The sequence below is a fragment of the Brachyistius frenatus genome, unplaced genomic scaffold (genome assembly GCF_029030835.1).
Source record: "Brachyistius frenatus isolate BFR_SWC_R1_liver_20210118 unplaced genomic scaffold, ASM2903083v1 Contig_15, whole genome shotgun sequence".
NCBI lineage: Eukaryota > Metazoa > Chordata > Actinopteri > Embiotocidae > Brachyistius > Brachyistius frenatus.
In genome coordinates, this window is record NW_027210614.1 from 4,848,121 (window position 1) to 4,861,016 (window position 12,896).

The window sequence follows — 12,896 nt, forward strand, 5'->3', positions numbered from 1 at the left end:
ATCTCTTGACGGAGTGGAGGATTTCGTGCAGAGGTTAAAGAATTTGACGGAATGTAAATGGGCCCTGTGTGTTGTGGAGGAGGGAGACATCAGGGGAAACAAGGGGTTGTTGCACATTTAACAGCTCACTAGCCATTTGGTCTGTCCCTTTGAGAGAAAGAGAGGAGGGGGGCGGGTTTAGAAAAGTTGCGCCCCCCAACCCCTTCTTTGTGATGGCCCCGGGGCGGACTTGTGGTGGTGGTGGAGGGAGGGGAAGAAGAGGAGCAGAGGGGCTCATTTGCATCTTATTACCCTTCGCCTGCTGGCCTGGTATAAAACCCTGCGCAGGGCAGGAGACCCATCAGACATACGCACTGTTATACCAAGAGAAGCAGACAGGGACGGAGACTTGTTTTTTTGTGTTTAGGATCAGCATATCATGCGCAATCAAGTGGAAAAATAAACAAGGCCATCGAGAGCTGCCTCCACACCGACTGATTGGAATTAACTGTTACATATTTCCATCGGGGATTTCATTCACGCTTTTTCAAGTGGATCCTTCTGCTGAGGATTACTTTACACAGTAAAACTTTTATTCTTTCTGTCAGAAACTAACGCCTCCTATGGGAAAGTAGAGGGGCACAAGTCAGAAGGACACGTTCATCTTCCGTCGCGCGCGTCAAAATCTCACCTTGACTGTGAAACAACGGAAATCTTTTAAAACTTTCTCCATGATTGTTTGAGCCGGGCTACACGGACCTGTGGAGCTTTCACTGCTTGTTGAGGGGCTGTCAACACAATGGGACGCCTGTGTCTGCTCCTGGTTGTCAATCTCTCCCTACTCACCTGCCAGGTAAGTCCAATTTAAAGATATAACAAGGATATTAAAATGCACACTGTGTTTCTATATATTTATTTGATAATAGTATGTTTTAAATATGTCCTGCTTAAGAATAATGCCCATGTTTCCAAAACCATCCCGAAGTCATCTGCCTCAAACACACTCGACTGATTGATTGTGTGTGTGCGTTATAGGTTTTGTGCTCCGGAGTGTTTGAGCTGAAGCTGCAGGAGTTCCTCAACAAGAAGGGGATCACGGGCAACGCAAACTGCTGCCCAGGAGGCTCCGCGCATCCGCAGGGCCACCAGCAGTGTGAGTGCAAGACCTTCTTTCGGGTCTGTCTGAAGCATTATCAAGCCAACGTCTCCCCGGAGCCTCCCTGCACTTATGGCGGGGCTGTGACTCCCGTCCTGGGCTCCAACTCCTTCCAGGTGCCGGAGACCAACGCGGACAGCTTCACCAACCCAATCAACTTCTCCTTCGGTTTCACATGGCCAGTGAGTATTTTATGAGGATTGTTATTAGTATTCATAAAATATTAATCTTTTAATCAATAAGACACCACTTAGTGATAATAAAGATTTTGTAGGCTACATTTTTGTTTATTTAGCCTAACCTAACCTGAAGGATTCTTGTTGGGTATTAAAAATAACCAAATTTATTTTATAGTAAAGACAGATATAGATGCATTTTAAGGGGGTGAATGAAAACCAAGGACAGACTGAAATTACTGTAGTCTTATTCCAGTGGGACATATTAGCTTTGAAGAGTGCAAAACGCAACAGATGCTCCTAAACTCAACACTTGTGAGGGTCTTTGTCAGCAGTGTGTGAGAGGGGCTATTGTAGTATTTCTGTGCTCTTTGGGAGGATAAAACGGGGAAGGGGAGGAGGGTGTGTGTGTGTGTGTGTGTGTGTGTGTGTGTGTGTGTGTGTGTGTGTGTGTGTGTGTGTGTGTGTGTGTGTGTGTGTGTGTGTGTGTGTGTGTGTGTGAGCGAGAGAGGGAGAGAGAGGGAAAGAGGGGAGCGAGGGGTGGGGGTGTTTCACCAAACGCTTCTCTCCTCCGAACAGCCGTGGTGGGAAATTTAACATCCTCTGAGTTGGCACATCATTGGCAGCACAGCGTGAAATTCCGCCTCGTTTGGTTTTATGGCAATGTCAGAGTGTGATAGTAGCAAGGGTGTGAAAAATGAGCAGGTAGCAGGCCTTATTAGGCCCCTAATCAACACGGGAATTAGGCTGTGAAGTTTATTGGGAGGCCTCGTAATGGCCCTCTGCTGCTCTGGGTTGTGAGGGAGGCCTCCAGGCTGAGCAGCTGTTGACTCTCTCTGTCTCTCCTCAGGGGACGTTTTCACTGATCATTGAAGCTCTGCACACTGACTCCCTGGACGACCTGACAACAGGTGGGTGGCAGCCAGAGAAGGCAGCAGTGTAACTCAAAGACAGACCAGAATGCTAATAGTGGCTTTGTTTTCTTGCAGTGGCATGTTTTTCACTTCGTGCTCAGTCATTAGTGATGACAGGACACACAAAGTTTAAGTAATGTCTCACATTTCTGTTATCTAAGACCTTTTCTTGACACCCAATTAAGAGCCAAACATTCACTTATTTTGTACCCCACACATACAGTAGATATTTTTGTACAAATAGAAGACATTTAATTATCATCTGATGTTTTTGCCCCAATGTGACAAATTGGCTCATATTTCATTCTATTAAACAAAATGTACACCATATTTTTGATATAACATCTTTGATGCTGAAAAACTGATTCCAACAGCCACTTTCTGCCATAATACCTGTTTTTGTGTAAATAGTGACATGTTTTTTCATGTAGATGTACTTGTGGATCATGATGATAAATATCTTAATTCAAAGGCGATCTGATGTTTTGCCCTGTGGTGAGATTTGCTTTTGACATCTTTATGCTCTGCTCTCACCTCTGCACTGAGGATGACGAACCAACAGTGCAAAGTATGTGTGGATGAGATGGACAAAATAAATATCTCTGGTGGACACCACCGTTTTTATGGTGTAACCTGTCTCCATTTGTGAAACACAGTTCACAAGAGAAGCATTGTTTTAATTCAGACAGCAGTGTCCACCACTTTGAGCCAGTAAAAAATAGTAATGGCAGCCTCATGTTCAAAAATACTAACATGTGTGCTGTTGAAGAGCAAGTAAACAAGTTTATATTAGAGAAAGATACATCAATCTGAGATCTGTAGAAAACAATAGGAATATAATTGATAACTCATGCAATGAAAGGGTGCTGCTCACATAAAACTCCCCCATTGCACCAAGCTGGTGATTTTTAGTAGAACTACATGCTGCTAGCTATCACAACACAAACAGTAACAACACATGACCCATAACAAGCTGTGTGACTTACATTCACAGACAACCCAGAGCGTCTGATCAGCAGGATCACCACTCAGCGTCACCTCACTGTGGGAGAAGAGTGGTCCAAGGACATGCAGACATCCGGCAGGACGGAGCTGCGTTACTCCTACCGCTTCCTGTGTGATGAGCACTACTACGGCGACGGCTGCTCCGTCTTCTGCCGGCCCCGAGACGATGCTTTTGGACACTTCACCTGCGGAGAGCGTGGAGAGATCATATGCAACTCTGGCTGGAAAGGACCGTATTGCACAGAACGTAAGTGGGTTTGCTTTTTAATCCATCACTATCGTTCAGTCTGTGTGGAGTCACCTGAGGAAAGGCCATAAGTGGGAGATAAAGGGAACAAACACTTTTTCACCTTAGTAGTAATGCACTAGTTAATATTTAAATGCACTGATAGCTGCTGCTGGGATAGATAAGAAGAAGGAGCAGCACAGGCATTTGTAGCAGGTGCTGATGTTTACATAAACTGCTTGCTCCCAAAATAATGCCTCAAACTAATGCAGTAATAATACAAATTTACTTTACCAACTGGAATCAATACCATCTTCAAATTTTTTTTATTAGACTGCCAACACTAAAGAGGAAAATAATTTTTCCATTTCTCCAAAGTTGATAAAACTACCTTTCAAAGTTCATTTCCCCAACAGTCATTTGCCTGTCTTTATTGTTTAGGGACATTTTCCACCTCATAATGCGGGGCCCGTGTGCAACAGGCGTCAGTTAGTTATCCCATAGCACCAGAGGCCTCCTTTCTAATGAGCCGCAGTGGCTCCTCAGTAATTCACAGGCCGCGTGCCTTCCATTAGACCACTGGGGCCTCCTCGCCCCAAACCTCCTCCCCGATTGGCCAAGTGGGGGTCCCGTATTGTTGAGGCTCGAGCTGGTGATTGGCCAAGCGGGGTTGTGTATTGTTGTGGAGGGGGCAGCTGCTCGGTGAGAGGAGACAATGGAGCAGCTGTCTGGTGGTTAGCTCCACACAGACCAGCTGGCCCTGGGGGGAGGAGGAGGGGAGTGAGGAGAGACTGGAGGAGCAGAGGAGGGAGGAGAGGAGAATGTAGGAGAGGAGAAGAGGAAGAGAGGAGGAGAAGGGAGGGGATAGGTGGATGGAAGAGGAAGGGAGGAGAGAAGGATCAGAAGGAGGAGGGAGAGGGAAGAGGAGAAGGGCCAAGGGTGAGAAAAGGGACTTCTGACCCATAGTCAAGGGGAGAAAGGAGGCTTTGTGTTGGAGGCTTTTGTGTTGGAGAGCAACCATGTTAAAAGAGAGGGCTTGTTGGCTGGATCCCCCGTTTGATGACTAAAACTGTTGTAGCTCCCTGTTTATCTGTAAAAGCTAAAGGGAATATTTTCAGCAACTTTTTCAGTACTGAGAAGACGAGCATACGTCAGCCTAAGGTTAAGAATGACCTGATGACACTGATTACCGCCCCAGATATGATCATTTTCCAGTGTGGCAGCTAAATTTGTTTATTACGACTTTTAATTATCAACATTAGGCCTCTGTGACAGGCTAATAGAGAGAATAAAAGAGGCTGCAGACAGACAGCTGGGCAGGTAAACATATCGGACAGACAGAGAGGCCACCAGACAAGCTGAAAGACCCACGAGCCAACAAACAAGAAGACCAGGGCACCAATCAGGCAGGCAGGCAGGCAGCAGTTTGAAAAGGCTTTCTGTGAATGGACATTGATGGAGGGGAAGCGCACTGGATTTCCCATGAGTTCTCTGACACTGTCTCCTCTCTGCAGCAATCTGCCTTCCTGGGTGTGATGAAGAACATGGCTTCTGTGATAAACCCGGAGAGTGCAAGTAAGTCCAACAAAACTGCTTTGATGGGTCCCTAATTTTAATGAATAAATATATGAAACAATCGCCCTTCGCCTTGTTATTAACAAATCTAAATGAATGCTGTGTTTCCAGGTGTCGTGTCGGCTTCAGTGGGCGTTACTGTGATGACTGCATCCGTTACCCGGGCTGCCTCCATGGCACCTGCCAACAACCGTGGCAATGTAACTGCCAGGAGGGATGGGGTGGGCTGTTCTGCAACCAGGGTGAGTTTTACTGACAAATTAACTTTGTGGTTTGGCCCTTCTATTATGCGATCAACCTTCTTTGCTTCATTATTTCACTTTGTTATTTATTAATGTTGTTTATTGTTAATGTTTCCAGATCTGAACTACTGCACACACCACAAACCCTGTCTTAATGGAGCCACCTGTACCAACACTGGCCAGGGCAGCTACACTTGCTCTTGTCTACCTGGACACACGGGTGCCAGCTGTGAGATCCAGGTCAACGAATGTTCTGGAAATCCCTGTCACAACGGAGGGAGCTGCACTGTGAGTATCCCGTGAGAGGAAGAGAGACAGAGAGGCAATGTTTAAAAAAAAAAAAAAAAAAGCAAGTACAGTCATCCTAACAAGCCTGTGTGTAACCACTGTTTACATTCTTTCCAATTTAGGACGAAGACAATGGCTATAAGTGCACCTGCCCTCCTGGTTTCTATGGCAACAACTGTGAGTTAAGTGCCAATACCTGTGCAGATGGGCCTTGCTTCAATGATGGGCGTTGTGTTGACAACCCTGAAGGTGGCTACTTCTGTCAGTGCCCGAATGGATACGCTGGCTTCAACTGCGAGAAGAAAATCGATCACTGCACCTCCAACCCCTGTTTAAATGGTACGTTGTCTTCTGTGTCAGTAACTTCACCGGCACCTACAATTAAGCCTAAACCTAGAATTAAAATATCTGTAGACTAATCTTGGTCTTTGTCTGAATCCCTCTCTCCTCTGCAGGTGCAGTGTGTGTGGATCTGGTGAACTCTTACCTCTGTCAGTGTCCCGAGGGATTTTCAGGTCCAAACTGCGAGGATAGCAGCAGCATCTCTGGATACTGTCTGTCCTTCCCTTGTCAGAACAGTGGGACGTGCCAGGAGGGAGCGAATGGTTACACCTGCACCTGCCCTCCAGGTCTGACAACACTCTGATTCCTCTGTGTCTACATTTGTTTTTTCTGTAGTTTTGTAGCAGTTTTTCTGACTCTAAAACTCCTTTTGCAGGCTACACTGGCAAGAACTGCAGCTCCCCGATCTCCCGTTGCCATCACAACCCCTGCCACAATGGGGCCACCTGCCACGAGCGCGGCGGTCGCTACGTGTGCGCCTGCGTGCCCGGCTACGGCGGTCACAACTGCCAGTTCCTCTTACCTGAGGTTCCCAGGGGTCAGCCGGTTGTAGATGGACCAGATCGGCGCTATTCTTTCCCCGAAAGTGGAAATGCTGATGATGAGGAGGATGAGAACAGTGGATTTCCGTGGACTGCAGTGTGCGCCGGCATCTTCCTCGTTCTTGTGGTCCTGATCGGCTGCTCAGTGCTGGTGGTCTACATCAGGGTCAAACTGCAGGAGCGACACAGTCACCACAGTGACAGTGTCCACAGTGACAGCCATGAGACCATGAACAACCTGACGACCACCAACAATTGTCTCCGCAGTGACAAGGAACTCGGTGCTATGATGACAACGTCAATTAAAAACACCAACAAGAAGGTAGATTACCATTCGGACCTTGCTGGGTCACTGGGTGGCCTGAGTGGAATCAGCGGGCTCAACGGACCAGAGAAGAACGGCTTTAAGACTCGCTACCCCAGTGTGGAGTACAACCTGGTCCACGAGCTGCGGCCTGAGGAGCTGTTACTGTGTAAAGAGGAGGAGCACGATGAGCCAGAAGCCAAATGTGAAATGCTGGATGAGTCTGAAACAGAAGAAAGATACAGGAAGAGACAGAACAGGTACACAGGTGTCAAAATAACTTCATACATATTTCTGTTGTTCAGCTTTGCATGGTGCACGCCTTAAACTAAGCTAGCTCAGATGCAGGTATCACCCTGAATAGACTCAAAACATGTGTTGTTTGTAGGACAGCATTTCTGAATCTGTTTGTGTCCCTCCTCCTACAGTGATGCATCAGAGAGCAAACAAGTGGTCGAGTCCGCAAGCTGCAGCGAAGCAAAATATCAGTCATCCACTGAATTGAACTATCAGGCAGCAAGTGATCCGAAATACCAGTCAGCTGGTGACGTCAAATTCCAGTCAGCCAGTGATGTTGAATACCCAAGTCCCACTGACAGCCGGTACCAGTGTACCACCGACACCAAATACCAGTCAGTCTACGTCATATCGGACCAGAAAGATGAATGTATCATCGCTACAGAGGTGAGTGCACAAACATTGATTTATCTGGCGAGAAAACACACAAAATAACTGAAGTTCCATAAAGACGCTGACTTTTTTTCCTTTCCGTATTACAGGTATGATACCAGTCAAGACGCGATCGGACCAGGTTCCTCCGGTCGATGGCGGTCCACACACACCAGCCCTGAGCAGTAGAGCTCAGCTTGTCTCCAGGAGGTTTTACTCCTGCTGTTTGCTGCTGTTCCCTGGGATTTACCAGAGGACTTTGAGCCGAGGTGCTGATTAGCCAGCGCACAGTCAGTACCTACTTGGCGAGGACTTAGTACTACAGTAGTACTACGGCTGAATTCTGAGTATTTTTTACCTTCAAAGGATGTAGGTCTAATGCTGACTCAGTGACTCAGACGAAGCACCGGATGACGCTGCCAGCACTCGTACAGACTTTGTACAGAAACGGTGCTAACAGAGTACTCATGCAGTCAAATGAAGACTGCTGCAGAACTGATGAAGAGCGCGCTTAATGTCTTCTGCAGTAAAAGGAAGAATTACAGCTCGGACCAGGATGAACTCTCCTCTCCTGATAAACAGTCGAGTATTGACTTGGATGTTGACCGATGATATTGTAGTACCGTGGCGTACTGATTGAAAGAACAGTGTAGTACCTTTGGAGTACTGAGAACTTTTGAAGTACTGTTGTAGTACTGTTATGTGCTGTGGTTTTACAATGCAGTGTAAAATCTGTGATAGATATTGAATAGTTCATGTTCTGTGCAGTGCTGCAGAGTAGAGTGGAGCAGCATTAGACATCCCTGGACACTTGAAGTCTATTTAATGTCAAGAATTCATTCCTATAATCTCAATTGGAGCTTTCCTGGAAATAATAACAAGAAGTAAATAAATAACATTGGGACTTGTACAGCTGCTGAACATCTTTAACTCTGCAGCACTGACAGAGAAACAGTGTCGGCTGAGCTGGTTCTCAGCGGAAAATAGAAAACTGAAGACTCCAGTAGTGACTGCAGATCGATCCAACATGGATTCTGTTGGGCCATACTGGCCTCTGACCCCTAAAGGTTGTGATACACAGGGCAATGTTTTTGGGCAGGACAACTTAGGAAACACTTTCAGCATCCGAGGACAAAAAAAAAAGGAGACCTAGTTGAAACAAACCAAACAAAACATAAGTGAGGTGTATTGCCAATTCATCTGTCATTTTTATTCTGTATTTTTACAATCCATTTACAAAAATAAACACCTGGATTCAGTGGAATTAATGTTGCATCAATCTTGCAGCAATTTAAAATGGACAGTTTGGGCTTCCTGACCTCTAATGATGCTGTTGTTTTTCCCAAGTAGGCCGAGCTATAAAGGACTAGTCTTAACTGCCAAGACCTCATTGCACTATGGAGGTGTGTGTGTTTGTGTGAGTGTGTGTATGTACAGAGGAGGTAATGCCTGTGTATGGTGTCAATGTATGCACTGCCCACTCCTGCTCCCTTCACTCCCGGTCTTCCACTATTAGCCAATTCAAGGACACCATCACCCTGCCTGCCGTTGGTTAGGTCCATTAGTTTTTATTTTATTTGTTATCTAAAGAAAGATGTATTCTTTTAATTTAATCATGTAATTATTTGTGCTCCATTTTGTTGTGATGTTTTTGTTGAACCTGTTATAATTTAAGTTGGATTTTTTTTTTATTTGGCAGATAATGTATGTATGTAAGTATGTATGTATGTATGCATGTCTGTGTTAGGCACTTGAGACCACTGTGACTGTGTTGTATTTAAGAGAAAAGTCGTATGTACAGAGCCTGTCATTTTTATTACTGGAAAAAAAAGCGCAATATTTTTCCAAAATAAAATATGAATGAAATATAGCACATCTGGTCCTGAATGATTTTATATTTAAAGGCTATATGTTTGTTTCAATAATAGGCTGATCATGACAGAGACACTCTTGGTTCAAGGTCTTGCTGTGTGTTCATCATCTCAAGTGATACATTATTAGCAAAAACAAAAAATAAATGTATACAGTCATCAGCAGCCATTTTTAAATTTGCAGCTCCTCTAAAAAGCGATCAAACCAGTTCAAGCTGAGGGATTTGTTGTCACTAAGTGATAGTATAAGTGGTATTTGTGTGTGTGTGTGTGTGTGTGTGTGTGTGTGTGTGTGTGTGTGTGTGTGTGTGTGTGTGTGTGTGTGTGTGTGTGTGTGTGTGTGTGTGTGTGTGTGTGTGTGTGTGTGTGTGTGTGTGTGTGTGTGTGTGTGTGTGCGTTTGTCTGACGCAGCAGAAGACTGTCTCCTTGTGGAACCACGAAATGAGACAAAGACACACCCCATAATCATAGACCGCTTAGCTAGCCTCATCTGAGGCCAGAGCCATCTCTTTGTGTGTGTGTGTGTGTGTGTGTGTGTGTGTGTGTGTGTGTGTGTGTGTGTGTGTGTGAGTATTTTTTTGTGTGTTTGTGTGTAACAGAGCGAGAGAGAGAGAGAGAGAGAGAGAGAGAGAGAGAGTATATATATGTGTGTGTGTGTGTGTTTATATTAATCTGTACCTTAATGTGTTTGAGAAGGAGATATTTTTATCTACAAGAGGACATGAGTATCAGTGTGTGTGTGTGTGTGTGTCTGTGTGTCTGTGTGTGTGTGTGATCTTTTTAAACAGAGGGGTATTTATAGCTGGAGAGAGAAACCAAAAGCCTGGATTTAGTCCCGGTTGCCCCTGCCTGACTACTCAGTATGTGTGTGTGTGTGTGTGTGTGTGTGTGTGTGTGTGTGTGTGTGTGTGTGTGTGTGTGTGTGTGTGTGTGTGTGTGTGTGTGTGTGTGTGTGTGTGTGTGTGTGTGTGTGTGTACACGTGTGTGTATGTATCATTTAGCGACCACTGGGAGCGTAGAAGTAGTCATCAAAGAAACTCATCTGGTTTGCAGTCTTATATAAACACACACACACAAGACGGTGAAATTGGATGACAGATGATCAGAAATGTTCTACAATTACAGAGGACAAACTGTATTAAGTGTCGACATGGAGCACATTAGCTCGAGCACGCACGCACACACACACACACACACACACACACTTACAAAGGTCATGGCCTGGCTGATTGAAGTAAGAGTCAAAATGGAGAACATAGTCTACACAAGTTAATCTATTCACTTATATATTGATACAGAGTCCCATTATGGGTGACGTGTCCCTCACATCTCATCTGAGTGAACAGGCCAGCAGATCGTACCCGTGACCTGCCCACCGGCTCTAGACACAGTGACGGTTGCCCTTTCAAAGACTGCAACTGTGGCTGCTCAAAAAGTATTTGCTTGTATTACACAAGCAGCGAGCAGTTGTTAGCACATACCATGCTAAGCTTTTTAACTTAACTTTTTTTCAGTGCCACAATAGCTTTTCGCTGAGTTGGAAAATCACAGGAGACAGGCTTAAAGCTGGTCCTTTGTTGTTGTTAGGCTGTCCTCCGGCCCCCGAACAGTCGCACACACTCGCATCCTCCCTCTCTGCATCTCTCTGGTGTCAATAGTCAGACAAAGCCCTGGTCACTGGCTGCCATATGCTGCCCTGCTGCACATAAAGAACAGCACTCTTTGAACTTCTGAGACAGAAATCGAAACTTCTTCATACTCTAATATATAGGGGGAAATGTTTATTCAGTCAGTCCAACATTCACATGGAGTTTTTCCTCTTTCTCATATGGCACTCATCCTGCAGCCAATACGTGAACATTGTGTTTCTATTTTAGAGTTAGCTTTTTTAGATTCATATTGTAGGGTTCAGGACTTCCATTGCCGGGTAACACAGTCATGGATCATGCCTAATGTTGATGACATCAACAAAAAATGTGAACATAAATATTCACGAAATATAAGTATGTGTCGGTAGATGTATTGTCTCATTCAGTCTATACTCTCATACACCTATTATCTTGACAGGGAGTAGGCAGGACCGTAGCTAATCCAGGGAACAGGCTGTTTAAGTGTGTCTCTGCTATAATCTGATTAATCTGTCCATTCATACACTGCTCTCTCGCATAATCTATGTGAATGTATAAGTGTGTGTGTGTGTGTGTGTGTGTGTGTGTGTGTGTGTGTGTGTGTGTGTGTGTGTGTGTGTGTGTGTGTGTGTGTGTGTGTGTGTGTGTGTGTGTGTGTGTGTGTGTGTGTGTGTGTGTGTGTGTGTGTGTGTGTGTGTGTGTGTGTGTGCCAGTGTGCCAGTGTGTTCTTGTATGTAAACATGCATGTCACTCTCTGCTGGTGTTGGTGTGTGTTTGGAGGGGAACAGAGGCAGACTAGTGGGAAGAGGGTAACAGGGAGGGAAGAAAAAAGTTCACACTTCACCACTGACTCTTCTTTTGTCTGTGCTCCGCTCACCTGTCACACACACACACACACACACACACCACCAGTACCTTACTGAAAGCCTTTGAAACTGGGGTTTCCTCGAAGGGTTTAAGGTGTCCACCCTCATTTCCTATCATTTCTATAATAAAGACATAAAATTCCCAATGAACATACTGTATGGTACTGAGCAAAGGTTTAAGCCACTTCAGATGTTTCGATTTCTACCCACCACTGAACATCATCAGGGCATCAGAGGCATTTAATTGGTTCGAAGGTAATTCTGCAGCATAACAACAAGCTCAAACACACAGCAAGAGTCAGAAAGATGATCATAAAGGTTCCTTTGCAGAACAAGGAGTCCTGCAACAGATGGTCTGTCCAAATCATGGAGTCAGTCTAGGATTACAAGAAGAGATAGAAGCAACTAAAATGGCCTGAGTCAAGAGAGGAACTATAGCAAGTTCTCCATGATGCTTAGAGCAACCTACCTATCAATGCCTTCAACAATATGTGCAGGTGTACTGCCTGATAATCAATACTTAAAAAGGATCCATGCTCATTTTTGGAGAGAATTCTTAATGAAATCTATCTAAAACATTTATTCTGGGAATTGAGGAACAAAGAATAACACGACACAAACCAGGTCTTTGGATGCCTAAAAAGACAAAATGAACTAAATAAAGACTTAATCCAGCTCTGGTACCTTCTTTCCTGTACAATAATTTTGGATGCAGTTCAATGTGTTGAAGAATTGTCTCAGTTCAATTTTCAGTAAATGTGGATTTATCAGCCAAACATGTTGCAGAAACATTTTCATCGCATCGCTTTATGGACATTGTCCCACTTTGAATAAAAGACAATAACAGTATTTTGTGGCTTCTTTAACATATTAATAATAAAAAACAATGATTATGAGAAACTTGATTTACTCTGCTGTTTCTAAACTATTCATGTGTCAAATTGGCATAAGTACTAAAGCTTAATCATCTACTACCACTTGATCACTATGCACATGACAGCAGTGCGTGACAGTCTTGTCTACAAGTATATTGATTTATTGAAACACAAAGTAAATGTCCAGCCTTCTCTTCTCTCCATGTCTTCGCCTTTTTGCTGATTCACAGTTTCAAGA

General features: G+C 44.6%; 1 protein-coding gene across 1 annotated transcript; it reads left to right on the top strand.

Annotated features, from left to right (window-relative positions):
• The first annotated feature begins 369 nt into the window (after nucleotides 1-369).
• On the top strand, nucleotides 370-9,242 carry dld (deltaD). Its single transcript, XM_069693703.1, has 12 exons — nucleotides 370-832; nucleotides 1,015-1,317; nucleotides 2,162-2,222; nucleotides 3,220-3,477; nucleotides 4,971-5,031; nucleotides 5,143-5,273; nucleotides 5,392-5,561; nucleotides 5,684-5,900; nucleotides 6,017-6,190; nucleotides 6,280-7,009; nucleotides 7,178-7,433; nucleotides 7,529-9,242. The coding sequence occupies exons 1-12, from the start codon at nucleotides 779-781 to the stop codon at nucleotides 7,532-7,534; spliced, it is 2,421 nt and encodes an 806-aa protein (XP_069549804.1). The 5' UTR covers nucleotides 370-778; the 3' UTR covers nucleotides 7,535-9,242.
• The last annotated feature ends 3,654 nt before the right edge of the window (nucleotides 9,243-12,896 follow it).